General features: G+C 38.7%; 1 protein-coding gene across 1 annotated transcript in view; it reads right to left on the reverse strand.

The window, feature by feature from the left end:
- Positions 1-17,485, reverse strand: part of FOXP1 (forkhead box P1) — a 5,351,121-nt gene that overhangs the window by 68,701 nt on the left and 5,264,935 nt on the right. The window contains exons 16-18 of the mRNA XM_044077980.1: positions 7,897-8,095; positions 7,503-7,579; positions 6,603-6,704 (exon numbers count right to left, since the gene is read on the reverse strand). Of these exons, the coding sequence (XP_043933915.1) occupies positions 6,603-6,704; positions 7,503-7,579; positions 7,897-8,095 (378 nt within the window). The remainder of the gene's footprint in view (positions 1-6,602; positions 6,705-7,502; positions 7,580-7,896; positions 8,096-17,485) is intronic.

Here is a 17,485-nt window from a genome sequence, read left to right on the forward strand (position 1 = left end):
GTTAGGTGATACTATTTCAGCATCTTTTATGTGAGGTTTTAACCAGGTTTCTGAGACAGCTAAGATGTCAGGTTTGTTGTAGTGTAGCCAGGCATGCAATTTGGGAATTTTTTTAGCTATGCTTTGGGCATTTAGTGAAGCTAGTAGGATGGATTTGGATGTAGAGGAGGAGATGTTTGGGCTGGGGTTAGGGTGTATATCTCCAGATAGAAGTATGGTTGTTAGATGTTGGATTATGCTGAAGTGGTGTTTGGATTGCTTTGTTTCTAGGTTGTGTATTATTAGATTTGTGGGGGGTTTGGAGGTTAGAGGGGGGTTAGAGATTTTATAAGGAGTGATTAGTTTGTAGTGGAAAAATATATAGTTGTTAATGGGATACAGGCTGGGGGATACTGACCTAAATAAGTGTGAGTGCATTGTGGGGAGTGAGTTGGTTGTATGAAGAAATGGTGAGTGGGTAGTAGTGCTGAGCTGGGTAAGGTAGTAGATGTAGATAAGGTTCAGAAAAAGTGGTAGTTGAATAGAGAAGGAGGTATGCTTTGTAAGCATGTTGAGATTTAGATAAGGTAGTTATATGGTGTTGAGAAAGGTATAGGAGTAGGTATTGCCTTATTAAGATGGGAGGGATGAGTGAGGTGATACATGGTATGTAGGAGGAGGGAGTAGAAAGTGAGGGATGGTGAAAGGGGTGGAGTTTAATAGGTAGGGAGGAAGTAGGAGTGGTTATGTGAGTATAAGTTTAGAGCCCCTGGGGGTGGTTGGGAATTGGGGGTAGGGTAGGGGAGCGAAGTGAGCCCGCAGGGCGAATGGAGCGGGTAGAGCCAGAGGGGAGTGGAAACTGCAGAAACTATCAGACAATGTAATACAAGAAATAATATGGGCTACAGCTGAAGAGTTAATGAAGGTAATTTGAACAAGGTATATGAGGTTGTTATAGTCCTGGGAAGTAGAGGGAGTTATGTAGTTATGAGAGTGGTTGAGCAGAAGTAAATTAGCTGATAGAGTTTAGAGATAAAATAGCTATTAAACTTTGGTGGAGGTTAGGAGGGAAAAGACTGAGCAAGCGTCTGCAGAAATGTTTAAAATAGCTGAAAACTGTAGGTGGGTGTTTGGAAGGAATAGACAAGGTAAGCGACTGTAGAGGTGCATGCTGCCACCTACTGGCAAGGAGAGGGTGGACAGAGTGAGGGAAGAGTCTTTATTCACTATAGATTGGGTCTAGGAAACACTGAGAAAGACTGGAGGGGGGAGAGTGACAAACAGGCTGCGGTAGGCTACTATCACGCACACGGGAGGTCAAAATAATACAGGCTTTGCAAAAGGATGTTTCCTTATTAAGGCTACATGCACTTAGGTTTCCTTAGGTAGAGAAAGTATTCTCAGTGGTAGTGATTGATGGTGCCTGGGTAGTAGACAATTCAAAGGTGTCTTCTGTTTGGGCAGTGGCAGTCCTTCAATATAGATTGAGAGAAGGGAGCGCCTGAATGTAAGGACTTAGGCTTCCTTAGGTAGAGAAATTATTCTCAGTGGTAGCGATTGATGGCGCCTGGGTAATAGACAATTCAAAGGTGTCTTCTGTTTGGGACAGTGGCAGTCCTTCAATATAGAATGAGGGAAGGGAGCGCCCGGGTGTAAGGACTTAGGTTTCCTTAGGTAGAGAAAGTATTCTCAGTGGTGGCGATTGATAGTGCCTGGGTAGTAGACAATTCAAAGGTGTCTTCTGTTTTGGGGCAGTGGCAGTCCTTGAATATAGATTGAGGGGAAGGAAGTGCCCGGGTGTAAGGACTTAGGTTTCCTTAGGTAGAGAAAGTATTCTCAGTGGTGGCGATTGATGGCGCCTGGGTAGTAGACAATTCAAAGGTGTCTTCTGTTTGGGGTAGTGGCAGTCCTTGAATATAGATTGAGGGAAGGGAGTGCCCGGGTGTAAGGACTTAGGTTTCCTTAGGTAGAGAAAGTGCTCTCAGTGGTGGTGATTGATGGCACCTGGATAGTACACAATTCAAAGATGTCTTCTGTTTGGGGCAGTGGCAGTCCTTGAATATAGATTGAGGGAAGGGAGCGCCCGGGTGTAAGGCAGGAGGCAAGACGAGTAGCTCAACCGCACAACCATTTTTCTGGGTTGTGGACACTAAGGCTATATTAAAAATGGTGCCACAGCTAGCACCAGTTAGAAATAAACTTCGGGAGGAAGTTGGCTTGATGGAGGGGATAATGTAGAGAGGTGTGATAGGACTAAGGTGGGGGAATGGGAGGGGCAGAGAGCCAGAGGGGAGTGGAGACTGCAGAAACTGCAGTCAAAATAGTGGAATTGGGATGATGGCAGGGTGATGATGAGTTATCTGTGCACTAACTGATCCATGTGGTCTACCTCTATATGCATAAAGGAATTCAACTAGCTTTCAAGCAGCAGCAATGGCTCTTTTAATCACAAGCTCCAACTGAAGAGTAACCTGCTTTCCTCTGCTGTTTTCATAGAATCATAGTGTCAGGGGAGGTTAGTAGGCTAACGGCCACAAGGCCCTTACACTATTTCAACCCATGTTCCCAAGGGTGTTTGGTTCAAGCCTTTCTATATGAAGACAAGAACAAGGGGAAAACAATTACACCAGAGCAGAATTTCATGGGCCTGAGAGCTTCTCCAAAGGAAGGGTCCTCGGAAGAGGACACAGACAGAAGTGACCTCACTGTCCACATCAGATTCAAACACCAGAAACCTGATTTTTTTTTGATTCATTGAAAAACATATACTCAGGCACAGATGAAGACAAACTTCCTGCTATATAAAAAAAAAATATATATATATATATATATATATATATATATATATATATATAGAGAGAGAGAGAGAGAGAATTAGTTTTTTTCTTTTAATAAATATATAAAATTTTACCTGCTATACTGTTAAGCAAAGGCTGGAGAAGCAGAAGAGGCAATATGCACAACCAAAAATGAGGCTGTTGAAAGCTGAATGTAACTCCTTTTAAGAGATGGCACAAGAGAATGAGGCACAGATGCATGGCCTAGCAGTGCCCTCATACTGAAGGGCAGTATCATTCTCTTCTGCACCTGTTCAGCCACCTTCCATCCTACTATGAACAGGCTGCTAAAATCCAGTCAGAGAAGTAGAAGGCTGTGGTCTGATGATAGGGATGGGAAGCTTGTAGAGATCAATGTTTGCGAAAAGCAGGGAACCACACAGGAGAGAATGAAGGAAATCAGTCACCTGATTCGAAGTTCACAGCATCAGCACCAACTTGCCCTAGTGAGTAACGGGACACAGCAGTTGGACAAGGAAAAAAACTGAAGAGCACCACGAAGTGCAAACAACTCAAAAGTAGAGCCTGACTTACTATAAGACAAGCATTCCAGATCCCTTAGTTTCAGCACTTTTTTCAGGGATCTCCAGATGAGCCCCACTGAATGTCCATACAGAAGCCCTCATCTACAACTGCTGAATTTCTGGCCCTGATCAACATCTGCAGCTTTTTTCTTCAATGCTTTTCAACTGCACAGTTTAGGGTCAAGGACTTGCAATAGTCATGACAGTAAGTACTAGTTTAGACAAACATAAAAAAGGAAAAAGGAAGCTGTTCTGCTGGTCATGACTTCAGTTCTAGTTATGACAGGCACACAGGCAAATGTTAAACTTCTCAGGGATGGGGACCTTCCCATAAAGTAGGGTACCAGACTTCCTCAGCCTCAGTGTAAGGATGCTTGTGCTGAAAGATACATGCATGCCTAGAGTACAGAAGCTTGAGATTTTAAGAAAAGAAATGTAAGGATCATAAGAAGGCTGTACCAAAGTGTTCTTCACACTGCACATGATTTGCTGAAGGTGGAGTATGTAGTTGTTGGCTTGTCAGCCTTGGTCTGCATTATAATGCACATTTCAAGAAATGTTAAAGCAAAACCCGTTAAGTGCCCACTACATCAGATGCAATAAATCTCCAAGCTTTCTTCAGAAACATCCTGAATTCGAGCAACCAAGCTTAAGCAACACTGTACTTGCAATGAGAAGAAAGCAGTGGGAAAATGCTTGCCTAAATGGAATGGAGAGAAATAAAATATGCAATCATGAAGTTCTGTATTTTAAGCAGGGATGAAATATGTGTACTGTCCTGCTGGTTCATCTCATGAAAACTGTCCATCTCTTCTAAAACTGACAACTCTTAAGGTTGGGAAGCTTTGTATATATAAAATTTCAAAAATGTATTTAGACAGTCAGAGAACTGATTATGCCACTTCTGTTCTGTGGCCAAATCAATATTCGTGGAAGGGGTATTTTACCTGTTCCTATGAAAAAGTCGATACTTAAGACTAGCCAGTCATATACAAACAACACAATAACCAAGTGGGAAAAAAGCATTCATAAAGAGGCTTAGCAGTGTAAAATCATGTCTGTACAGTACATCTAGCAGACAGTCAGGGCAAAAAAGGACATAATACAACAGACCACATGGTGAACAAATGTTACTAAGACTAAAATATTCCATGCTACCAACTAAAGCTTTTAAACATTAACACATTTTATGCAGGCAAACGGGGTTTATAACAGGTAGCAGATGTCTTTTTTAATGGTGACCCATTCTGATTTTAGATGCATTAGTGGGAGAGGGTTTGGGAGTGGGATGCCTCCAAGAGTGCAGTATCAGTCTTTCTCTGCTCCATGACTCCTCATGGCACGGTAGTATCATGGTAATAAATCTCCTACTCTGTAGGTAGTAGAACCTACAGAATGTCACAAAAGCGCACTTATCACTCAAAGTAAACATCACCAAGTACAGAGTAGAAACCACCAGGAGTTGATGAAACATCCAGTAGCTACATAGCTAAAAACAGGTGGCATTACAAGAAGCAGGACATTTCGTGGAGTTGTCATCTCTATCAAGACAGTGCTATTACAAAGAGCAAGAAAACAAGTTATGTGCCCGTTTCTTGGGAAATAAAATTATGAGGTTGAGGATCTAAGGTTGTGGAGCCCTGAAAAATAACATGGCAGTGAACAAAACCTTAACTTTCAGAAATGTTCTCCTATGGTTTTGCAGTTCTTTAAAAACTGTCTTACTTTATTAAACCCAATATCTCTTTTTTAAGTCAGATCAAGAACTGTGTTACAGACAATGCTATAATTAAGCCTAAAAGATTAGCATTTTTCTGCTTTTATTAAGCTCCTATAGATCTAGGAGTAGTATTCCCACAACATATTACAGGCACACCTTCCTAACAGCCACCTACCTCACTGTTAGGTTACATTCCAATCCTACTGCACAGAAGTGCAAACAAAGCAAACACACATTGCTTCTGACCTGCCTCAACCAGTTAAATCTCCCTACAGCAATATATAAGTAGGAAAAAAAGGGGTATTACTGTTAAGCACCTGCATACTTTTAGTAAGCTATTTTTAAACATGCAGCTGTTAATAAACAAACTGCATCTTTCTACTACACACCCCAAATGTAAATATGCATGTCCATACTATTTTTTCAATGCACTGTACTTGTACACAGAACTAAGACACCACAAACAGATTACATCTTTCTGCTACAAAACCCATATGTATGTATGCAAATTCTTACTATTTTTTTCATTGCACTACACTGGCATGTCGTACTTAGTTGCCACTGCAGAGACGCACGTTTACAACTAAAATGCTACCCATGGGTGAGCTGTCAGTGGTTGGTGCAGCATTGTGCTAAAGAACAGAATGCATCTAACTAAGCTGATAGTTGTCAAATCCCAGCTGTGGCCTTGTCTTCCAACAATATGAGATTATACATTTTAACCAACTGCAGGTTTGTGTGAGTATCTGTAATACAGAAATGCAAAAGTCTAATTTGCTAGACACTGTTTTTCACAGCAATTTTATTGAAACTACAAGATTAGCTATTCTCCTTGTTTATCTAAATTGCAACTGCAAACTGTAGCAAATGAAACAAAAATGACACGTCATTTTCTGTGTTGAAAAAAATGTTACATGTTAGTCCTATTTTCATTTTAAAAAGTTATTCTGAAGTTATTCTACAAAAAAAAAAAGAAGAAAATTACATGCCTTCATCAGGTCTAATCATTAAAAAATATTAAATGAGCATAATCTAAAACCGCCCCAGTCTTTTGATTTAGCATATTTGCTCTCCATTAGCATAATTACAAATCATTACTAGACACATGACAAAAAATAGCAAATGTTGTGGTAAGCTGGTGATAATTATACCAGTGCAATTTGGTAAAAATGCGTCTACTGATACTTTTTAAAGATGACCTGTTAAAAAGGGCCAGAACAATGAAAGCTTTGTGTAACAACAATTTTATCCTATACACCCCTTGACTTGGAAAGCTGGAAACAGTAAAATGTTAGCCCCTCCTGACACAACATTAGCCATCAAAGCCAAAGACTGGGTGCTCGATTTACTGCTTTTAAAGATAAATGGCAATAATTATGACAATAATATTACAACATGGCTCGTTTAATCACATACACACATTTTAGATGCCAAAACAATAGGTAATGCCTGTGTCTATCTAAAACTTACACTTACGTCATCAACAATGTCTAATCGTCACATGCAGAACAAAAGAGAACAAGAACTTACAATAAAACTTACCTTCCATGTTGCAGCATTGCGCCTGAAGTAAGCAAACATTCGCGTGAACCAGTTGTATATTTCATTTAGTGTTAGTTGCCTTTCAGGAGACTCAAGAATTGCCTAATATGTAAAATATTTGTTCAGAAAACATAGAAGCAAACAGTTTCCTTTTAAGAACATATTCAAAACAAGCTGAAACAAATGGCAAATGAATACAACGTCTACAATTTTAGCTCTGCAGTTGATCTAAAATGTAAAGAAACAAAAATTATACACTTGGAAAGTGACTGTTGTGCAGTCATAGTTGTGTCTTTTCAGAAATAATAATTTATTAGTCATTTACAATGCAGAATCAAAAGGAACACACAACATTTCACTGGCTGATTAAAGCTTAGTAATTATTTAGAGCTCAGATTAATTCTTGGGATCAGAGATTACTGTAGCTTGTGATAATTGACTTGCCATCTTTAAACAGGCTCATTTTCACTGTAGTGTGAAATGAATTTCCTAATAATCACATCTTATTGTAATACTTAATCAAAGGCAATTGTATTATATATAGCATTTTTCTAAATTCCCATCATAATGTATTTCTCTTTTATTATCAGGTTTTACTTTACACGTCTAAAGAAAAAATACATTTTACAAAGGCTTGCCACTGTATCAACTAATTAAAATTTCTGCTAGCCAAATGTTTTAATATTAGACATTCTGTGAACTATTTTGAAAAATTAAAGATTCTGAATATTTTCAGCTGACAGACTTGCATATCTCAGAAAATCAATTATATTGAGTATTCAATAACGCGTAACACATGCCTGGCATACCTCTGATTGTCGAGTTCTTAATATGTTTGAATTTTAGTTACATTTAATGTTCATTTTAAAGTATTCCAATGTTCTGGCTGAATGTACTTACCTGCCTTATTAAGGATGCATATGTAAAAGGTGGCCTAACTTCTGCATTCTTGTAGAACTCTTGATTCTGGGCAATATCTGTGAATGAAGGCTTGGTTCATTATTCTGTTCTACTTTAGTTGCTCCTGAATTCAGAATTACTATGCTATGCTATTCTAAATGAACCATGCGTGGATCTGACATTAAAAAAAGTTTATTAAATCTATTAAATCAGTACTGCACTGAAAAAATATCACACTGCACTAACCAAAATTATCATAATCATAATGAGATGATCTTATGATTATGACCATTACTGTTTTAAAAAAGAAAAATTATGTGACTTTCAATAACAGAAAACATAATTAAAGTCTGAACTTATAGAAGTCATACAGCATACAAAATGGCCATCTTACCTGAAGAAATGGGCACATTATATTTTTCAGAGTATCGCCTCCTGATTGGCCCCACACTGTGAATGCTGGTAGTAGTGATGACGGAGGGACCCTGTGACACAGGTGTGATAGGTGCTGTAGGTGTGGTAGGGGTGTGAGGTAAGCTCTGCGGAGAAGCCTCAGACGTCTTTGACAATGTGACATTTGACACCAGATTCAGCTAGATAAATATAAAATCGTTAAATGAATATGAATGAAATGAAATGAATATGATTTCACAACATGAATGAGTTATAGCTCCAGCAGGAATTACATGAATCTGAAACAAAAGCAACTTGGGTTTACAGGTTACTTAGAAAAGCATTATAAAAAATAGTTGCATAACATGACAAGAGGCTTGAGGACCTATCCACCCTAAACATCTACCCTAAATAAAGACACATCAAAGAATAACACCACCAACCAGGCAATGTTTATAATATAACTTTTATTGATGTATAAATAATATTTCTAGAATTATCAGCATTTATAACAACACCACTGTAAAAAGAAAACACAATGACAAAAAACTATCTACTATGTGTCTAGCAAAAGAAAGCACTGTAACTAGTACTGGCACTGCTAAAAACAAAGTAATCCATCATGGAGCCACGCAAGTCCAGTGGTTTCTGAAAGACAAAGAGAAAAAGAGAGAGACAGACAAGCAGAACTCACACAGCAGAAATACATATAAACAGAGTCAGTATTACTCTCCCAAGAACTAATTACATTTCCACACAAGCAGAAGATCACAAGTGGAAAACATCCGAAGAAATGCATGAGGAATATGAAGTCCAGCTGCTGACATGATCTCTATAATGGCAAGATAAGGTGACAAAGGAACTTACAGAAGAATGTCCCCTACTATAGTCCTAATGAGAAAATGTGAAGCCTAGCATCTACGGTATTTGGAAAAGTCCACATTATGGAGTAGTTCTGTTTCTAATGTGCAAACATACCAAAAACAAGGCTCCCCCTTTGACTCAATATGCAATTGTGCCCCTCATAAATGCTCGGAGTTCTCAAAGGTCACGCATATAACTCAGAGACATACACATTTGAGTGTGCCTCAGCACCATGTTCCTGCCAGCAATCCTTTTGGCAAGGAAGACCAACACAACATTATTCACTGCTAGATGCTGTAGCAGAAGAACCCAAAACTGCCTCATCCCAAAAGCGGCACCAGAACATGACCATCATATTTGCACCACGACATAAGGTTACTACCACCTAATGTGGCAAACTCAGTCATATTAAGCACAAAGTAAAACATAATGCTATGAAAGAGAAAGATCTGTTACTATGGCAAGTAAAAAAGAGACCTCAACAACATCCACTACCACACCTGCTGCAGTTACTTCTGGATAGTTACCTTGCACTATCTTATATTTTTGTTCCAGCAGGATACCTGGAATATGTCATTGGATATAATATCAACATATGGAAATGACACATAAGATTCCACCAGTTCATGATGGGCTGAAATAACTTTTGGTTCAAAGTGTTGCCATTTGGGCTTTCTTTACCACTAAGATTATGGTATGCTATCTATTGTTTTAAAACTGGATCCAAAATATTTGGTTCTCCATGCTAAGGAAACCAGCAGAATTTTGAACTCCTGCCATCCACTGCTAACAATTTAAAATGAGCAGTCTATAGCTTGACAGTCAGCTAATCCTATAACAGCTCTAAAAAGTCAAGAGAAATACAGCAGTCGGTGTCACATCACAAACACAAACAAAAAAATGGGAAGTAAAGATACGCACAAGCAAAGAGGGTAGCAAACTGCTCAAATGCATGTTGGCAATATATAAAAGTAGTCAGACTGGAATCATATCAGTCTTACTAATTCATTTCGTGTGAACCCATGAGTCTCCCAGACCCATACACTGCCAACACATTAAAAAATACATAAGTCGAAGATTGTGACATAGGGGATTACAACATTCACAAGATGCAACTAGATGTTTCATTATGAAGATTCCTTCCAAGGTGAAGGAATTACTTTTTACCAAAACTATGTTATCAAGCAATTTCTAAGAAACATTGTCAATCTCCAACATCTGTGTTAGTGTCACTACACATTTTCTAACTGGTAATACCATCAAATGAAAGCATTCTCATACCCTCACTCGGAGAAGGGCATGGAAGCGGAGATATTAATGCAATACTCAGGTTTGTAAGGAAATGAATACACCTTATTTCTGAAGGTGTGCAATCTTACAGTGATAACAGTTAAAAAAAAGCAGCAGTGTGGAGGACACAGGGTGCATTCCTCCTTGTAGACATACGGATTTAAGAAACCTGTAGTACTGACCATATGACACTGTAGACACTTATAAGCCACTTTTTATGCTCTTCACCCTTTAGTAGTGCTCCACGCTTTTTGGTATTTTCAGTTAAAGGAGTTTGTGCTTCCATGCCATGTGCTGACGGATTATGTAACACTCCAAAGCTTATTAGTTGGGGTGTGTGTGTGTTTGTTGCGTGCGTGTGTGTGTGTGTGTGTGTGTGTGTGTGTGTGTGTGTGTGTGTGTGTGTGTGTGAGTTATGGTCAAAATGTGTAGTGATCAAGTGCAAAGTCACGTTTTTCCACATGACTGTATGTCCAGCTAATCGAGTGCTGCACTGGTCAAGCCCGTAGATCAGAAATATAGGACATATGAACAGATGAGATGTATCATTATACTTCTGTATTCTGTAGCTGATATTTGTGCAACTGTGGAGTATAAGTAAGGATAGCAGGGGATGTTAAGCAACTGTGGAGTATAAGTAAGGATAGTATGGGGATGTTTACCATCTGTGGAGTATAAGTAAGGATAGCAGGGGATGTTTAGCGACTGTGGAGTATAAGTAAGGATAGTAGGGGATGTTAAGCAACTGTGGAGTATAAGTAAGGATAGTAAGGGATGTTTAGCGACTGTAGAGTATAAGTAAGGATAGTAGGGGATGTTTAGTGACTGTGGAGTATAAGTAAGGATAGTAGGGGATGTTTAGCGACTATGAAGTATAAGTACGGATAGTAGGGGATATTTTGCGACTGTGGAGTATAAGTAAGGATACCAGGGGATGTTAAGCAACTGTGGAGTATAAGTAAGGATAGCAGGGGATGTTAAGCAACTGTGGAGTATAAGTAAGGATAGCAGGGGGTGTTAAGCAACTGTGGAGTATAAGTAAGGATAGTAGGGGATGTTTAGCGACTGTAGAGTATAAGTAAGGATAGCAGGGGATATTTAGCGACTATGAAGTATAAGTACGGATAGTAGGGGATATTTTGCGAGTGTGGAGTATAAGTAAGGATACCAGGGGATGTTAAGCAACTGTGGAGTATAAGTAAGGATAGCAGGGGATGTTAAGCAACTGTGGAGTATAAGTAAGGATAGCAGGGGATGTTAAGCAACTGTGGAGTATAAGTAAGGATAGTAGGGGATGTTTAGCGACTGTAGAGTATAAGTAAGGATAGCAGGGGATATTTAGCGACTGTGGAGTATAAGTAAGGATAGCATGGGATGTTAAACAACTGTGGAGTATAAGTAAGGATAGTAGGGGATGTTAAGCAACTGTGGAGTATAAGTAAGGATAGTAGGGGATGTTTAGTGACTGTGGAGTATAAGTAAGGATAGTAGGGGATGTTTAGCGACTGTGGAGTATAAGTGAGGATAGTAGGGGATGTTAAGCAACTGTGGAGTATAAGTAAGGATAGTAGGGGATGTTTAGCGACTGTGCTGTATAAGTAAGGATATTACGGGATGTTAAGCAACTGTGGAGTATAAGTAAGGATAGTAGGGGATGTTTAGCGATTGTGGAGTATAAGTAAGGATAGTAGGGGATGTTAAGCAACTGTGGAGTATAAGTAAGGATAGTAGGGGATGTTTAGCGACTGTGGAGTATAAGTAAGGATAGTAGGGGATGTTTAGCGACTGTGGAGTATAAGTAAGGATAGTAGGGGATGTTTAGTGACTGTGGAGTATAAGTAAGGATAGTAGGGGATGTTAAGCAACTGTGGAGTATAAGTAAGGATAGCAGGGGATGTTTAGCGACTGTGGAGTATAAGTAAGGATAGCAGGGGATGTTTAGCGACTGTAGAGTATAAGTAAGGATAGCAGGGGATATTTAGTGACTGTGGAGTATAAGTAAGGATAGCATGGGATGTTAAACAACTGTGGAGTATAAGTAAGGATAGTAGGGGATGTTAAGCAACTGTGGAGTATAAGTTAGGATAGTAGGGGATGTTTAGTGACTGTGGAGCACAAGTAAGGATAGTAGAGGATGTTGAGAGGGGTTGCAGGAGATACTTGCTCACTGCTAAAGAAGGTGCTTCTAAGACTGTGTATGATTTTGTACATGTATGCTTGCGGGTGGGTTATGGTGGGCTACAGATACACTGCTATGGCGTGTTGTGGTGGGTTACAGACACACTGCTATGGCGTGTTGTGGTGGGTTACAGACACACTGCTATGGCATGTTATGGTGGGTTACAGATACACTGCTATGGCTTGTTTTTGTGATGTTAGGATTACTTGCATGTGTGTGTTATAGCCTGTAGGAAAGAGCTATGTGTCTGTAGACCATACCTCTAAACTATCTCATAATTTTGGTCTGCTCTTCATAAAAATTGTACTTTTATACCAAATCATTAAGGACTGATGTCAGTAAATAATGTTAAATATTTGAATTTTCAGACTTCGTATCCTTCAGAAAATGCATGCTAATAAAAGCTATTATGCTACCAACTTTCAAAGTCTATAAGTGCATTATTTAGAATCTGTCCCTAATTTTTAGTCATTGCCCCCTTTAATTTTTGGTTTGTCCAGAATTCTTGAGATAAGAGGTTGAGAAATATGCTGTAAATTGTTTTACTTGGGTTTAATCAGTTAAATGTGTGTTTCAATCAGTGTACACTCAGTCTGTTTTTGATTATATGTCATTTATTTTATTTTATTTGCTTTATTTATTACTAAACCATATATGGACCATTGTCAGGTTCAGCCTGGGTGGAAAATTACACAAAGAACAAGTATATTTATTACTAAGAAACAATTTCCAAAACGTATAATAAGAACAAAGGCTTTTGCTCAGTTTATATACAGCAATAGCAATGACTATCAACAAGGTAAACATCAAGAGCACTACATTAATATAATACACACCCATACATATATCTATATATCTGTGTGTGTGTGTGTGTGTGTGTGTGTGTGTGTGTGTGTGTGTGTGTGTGTATATATATATATATATATACACACACACACACACACACACACACACACACATAGGGTGTACTGAATTTCATGGAAACACCTAAATGTTGACATTCATGTCGACTATAAAACGTCAGATTTGCAAATGTTGAAACTCTACCATGCTTGAGCCAAACAACAATCTCAGCGCAAGCATGACATTAGTTTTAATGACTGAATAAAATATCTTTTTTGCAGGGTGCACCCTCACCCACTGATAATTATACATGCTAACTCAGAGATCACACAATGTCGGGGAAAGGGCATATTTCTCAACCTTCATGAACATCTGTCGACCAAATGGGAATTTGATGACTTTCAGTTCCCCTATCTGTGTGTATGTATATAAATAAATATATATAAATAAATAATACATACAGAGACAGACACCACTCTCACATTCACACATATATTTCTACATAGCCGCACATGCAAGCTGAACTTCGTTTAACAATAATGTTTTCTAAAGTTTTCTGAGCTGAAAAGCAAAAGCAACTGAGCGCTAACCATTCTCAAAGAATGTAGCTGTACTGTACACTGCTTGGGAATTCTGCAGCAGGGAAGTCAATCCGACACTGAGATCTAAAATACTGTATTCCTGTGAGGCAGAAAGGAGATGGTTACCAGACATAAGCAACGCAGCTTTGTACCTGTTTAATGTAGAATACTTACCTCTCACAACTAAGAAAGCAGCAACCATCTTGAGAATTTACCTTTTTATGCAGTTTCTCTTCTGATTTTTTTTACCTCATAATCAGAAAAAAATATATATTTTTTAATATAATAATATTAAAAATGACAAAAGTGCATGAAGGACTGCAACCAGTACATAATTAGTGGCTGGTGGCTTTGATACTACTTGCAAGCCAGGCTACAAGTGAACTTCTGTAAATTCGAGGTTGTAGGTTCTCAGATTTTCTTAACAGTCATCCCCCTTCAAAACAAGTAGAAGTCCCTGACTTTCTCATGCCTGTAAAAATATGTTTTGGACCTTTCCATGCAAAAAGCACATGCTGCAGTGGGCAGAAGCAGAATATGATCCGCTAGCACATATACACATTTTACACAAATGACCAATGTCTGCTTTAATACATTAATCAATTACTACTGATTTGCAGTCAAATGCACATACACTGACTATATCCTTCTAATTTTACCCTAATACAACGTAAAAACAATATCAAACAGCATACATTTCAGAGATGCTTGGGTCTACCTTAAAACAAGTACAGCCTTCCTAATTTGAAAGATGATGTTTTAAATGTACATATTTCCAGAGCCTTGAAACAATGTCTCCTTGTCTTCAAATCCTAGCAAGTCAAGAGGGTTTTTGTAAATAGTATAACTGTCAAAGAAAATCTAAGAAAAACATAATCCAACTGCAGAAATGCAATTTCATGTCTTTCTGATGCAGGAACATGGCGGTAAAATAGTAAAATACAGTTAACAGCAATTTCCAAATTTCTCTTTCAGCGCATCAAAAAAACAAGAAATGGAGGAGAGGCACTAAGGGTATGAAGGACTCTCCCAGAGTCTACAAACATGACAATCACAGCAGGTCTAGTAAAAAAGAAAAAAAACACTTAGTATGTGGGCACAAAAGAAAAAATGATTGTTATAAGCTATCACAAAATGTGGCATGATATGCAGCCATACTAATATTGCAAATTCCCTAACAAAAAGGTAAGACGCAGATGCAAACAATAATGCCCACCTCCAAAATACATAAAATCAAAAATGTACAGTATTTTTTAGAATGCTTTCACTGTTTTTGATGATTCACCTTACAGGAGCTGCTTCATGCCAACCACTACACTCTTTGTGAAATCATTACACACAGTTCCCTGCCACTGCTCTTGAGACATCTGCCCTTTTTTTAAACTGACATTTTGTTGTCATGCACCTCTTCAAAAGAACGATACTACCTACTGAGACCACATCTAGTTCTCTTAAGAATTGTCAAGTCATTTGCTTCATGCTTTTTTTCAAACATATACATATTACCTAGCTCCTGCATGATTTATGCAGTTTTGTATGCAGACCTTTCCACTTGTTTCAATGTCTGTGTGCATCTAATCAACGCATGGGTAGAGATAGGGTACCCAAAAACAAATGGACTACAGGTTTACAAAACTACACTGATGGTCTGTAAAACTTAATTCTGCTGGACTCAAAAATACCATTATATTGTAGGATGGCTTCTTAAAGCTAATGGGAATTAAACTGTTTAGGGAGTTTTAATATACTCTGGTGAAATTACTGGACAGTCAAACTCTTTATAATGCATCAGTGAATGAAACTGCCCCCTTCTGATAGTGTGTATGACATTTGCAGCTCCAGAATTTTTTCCCTGTAACACAGAAAAGATGTTTTCAGTACAGCCACAGAGGACAATCACTGCCCTCAAATAACCACAAGTGCTAGGAAAAGAGAATCTCTATAGGCCCTGGGGTCTGGACAGTAATGGGAATAAAACAAGAGACAGTAGCAAGGAGAGAAGCTTTAACAGGCTTGACAAATGACAGTGTGATTCACACCTACTGCTGGGCTGCCACTAATAAGCTACAGAGGAAGCAGCCAATCTCAGCTAATTACCAGATGAAATTGTATTGTAAGGACTCTAATTAGGAGATGCTTATGGAGGTGATCTAATGATTAAACGCTGCATTCGAATGACCCCTTCATCAGTCTGCAGCAGTGCAAGATGTCTATGAAATATCTGTAGAAACAGTAATTTTTTTCCAAGAAGGGGAGGCAGTAATATTTGTAATAACAGCTATGAGGTAAACTAATTAAAACAGAGCTCCTAAGGCAGACCGTGGCTTTGAGCAGCTGTGGTCGTTCCAAACAAAGCACCAAATCTCCAAAGAGAAGCTGCAGTCAAGTGGAAAATTTTAGCCTGACCTATGCTCCAGCTATTAATTTGCAGGAAAACTGACACATATACATATTCCCACAAAATTGTTCTAATTGCTAATTTGCCGAAGGAGCCCAGTTTCCAAATTAAACATGGCTGCAGTGTGTAAGAAAATAATAATAAAAAAGGGTCACAGATAGACAGTTTCATGCTGAGCATCTACCTGTATCAAGAATAAGTAATTAAAGCTATAAACAGTATTAATTCATGTGGCTGTACCTTTTCTGAATCTCCCTTTTCCCCAAGTGGTAGTGGTTTTGACTTGGTTTTAAGTACTTTCAGTATTACAAAACTCAACACACATTTCACTTCTGTTAAATGACAACCTATCATCAGTACAATGACCAAACCAGACAGAAGGCAATGTCCAAACAGAATAGATCTGTTGCATAATCTCTGGCCCACCTGCTTCCAGACCTGTAGTCTTGTGCTGCAGGGGATCAATAAACACATAATGTGACAGAAATCCCTATGCTCAGCTTTTTCATATGCTATATATTTTTGAAAAAGTGACTGAGGCAGGCATAATAAAAGACCATTAGAGATGACATGAAAATGGCAAATAAGCAGCATTTTCAGTAAGGACCATTCTATGCGCTGCAGATCCTGAATACTGCTGTGATTATCAAAGGTGTTATCCATGCACCTCACCTAATAACAATGCACTTATCAGATTAACAAACGGTAAATAAACACAAATTCTAGAGTATGAGCAAAGCAGCTACAGAGACAAAACTATCTGCCTGTGTGCAACTGATCTTGTGAAAGTTGGCAACTCTAAATTAAGTACTGTTCACATGTGCTGTATCTTCTCCAAACAGTACAAGAATGGAGAAACCAGGAAAACATATAAAGGCCTGTTTTAACTAAAAGGTAACTGTAAAATAGAAATAAAAGCAGCCATGGCCCTTGTCCAGTACTGCTGGGGAAAGTAATCACCAAAGTCACGACTACTCTGCTGTTTGTATATAACCACAGAATACAGCAAAGTCTGCTTAGTGGAATTGAAAGACATAGACAGAACATTGTCAAATGGTGATCTAGGAAGAACAATGGACCAGGGCATCCCTACCCATACCAGTATCTCATTACTTGACTGTCTCTTCCGTGTTACCATAAAATATCGTTCAAATGTCAGTAAGCATACTACTTTCTTCCTTACTTTTCGAATGACCAGATATTTGGGTTTAATAAAAAAAACTTTTATTTTAAATTTTACAGCAAAAACACTTGACAGCCATTTGCTTCTTCTTCTTTCGACTTTTCCCGGTTAGGGGTCACCACAGCAGATCACCTGTCCGCTCATGATTGGCAGTGGAGTTTTACGGTGTCGAGTTGCCAGCCCAGCGCCCAATCTTCCACAGAAGGCACACACATGCACACACTCACACCTCGGGCCAATTTAGAGTATCCA

This window comes from Protopterus annectens, chromosome 7.part0 (genome assembly GCF_019279795.1).
Source record: "Protopterus annectens isolate FY-2018-M chromosome 7.part0, PAN1.0, whole genome shotgun sequence".
Taxonomy (NCBI): Eukaryota; Metazoa; Chordata; order Ceratodontiformes; family Protopteridae; genus Protopterus; species Protopterus annectens.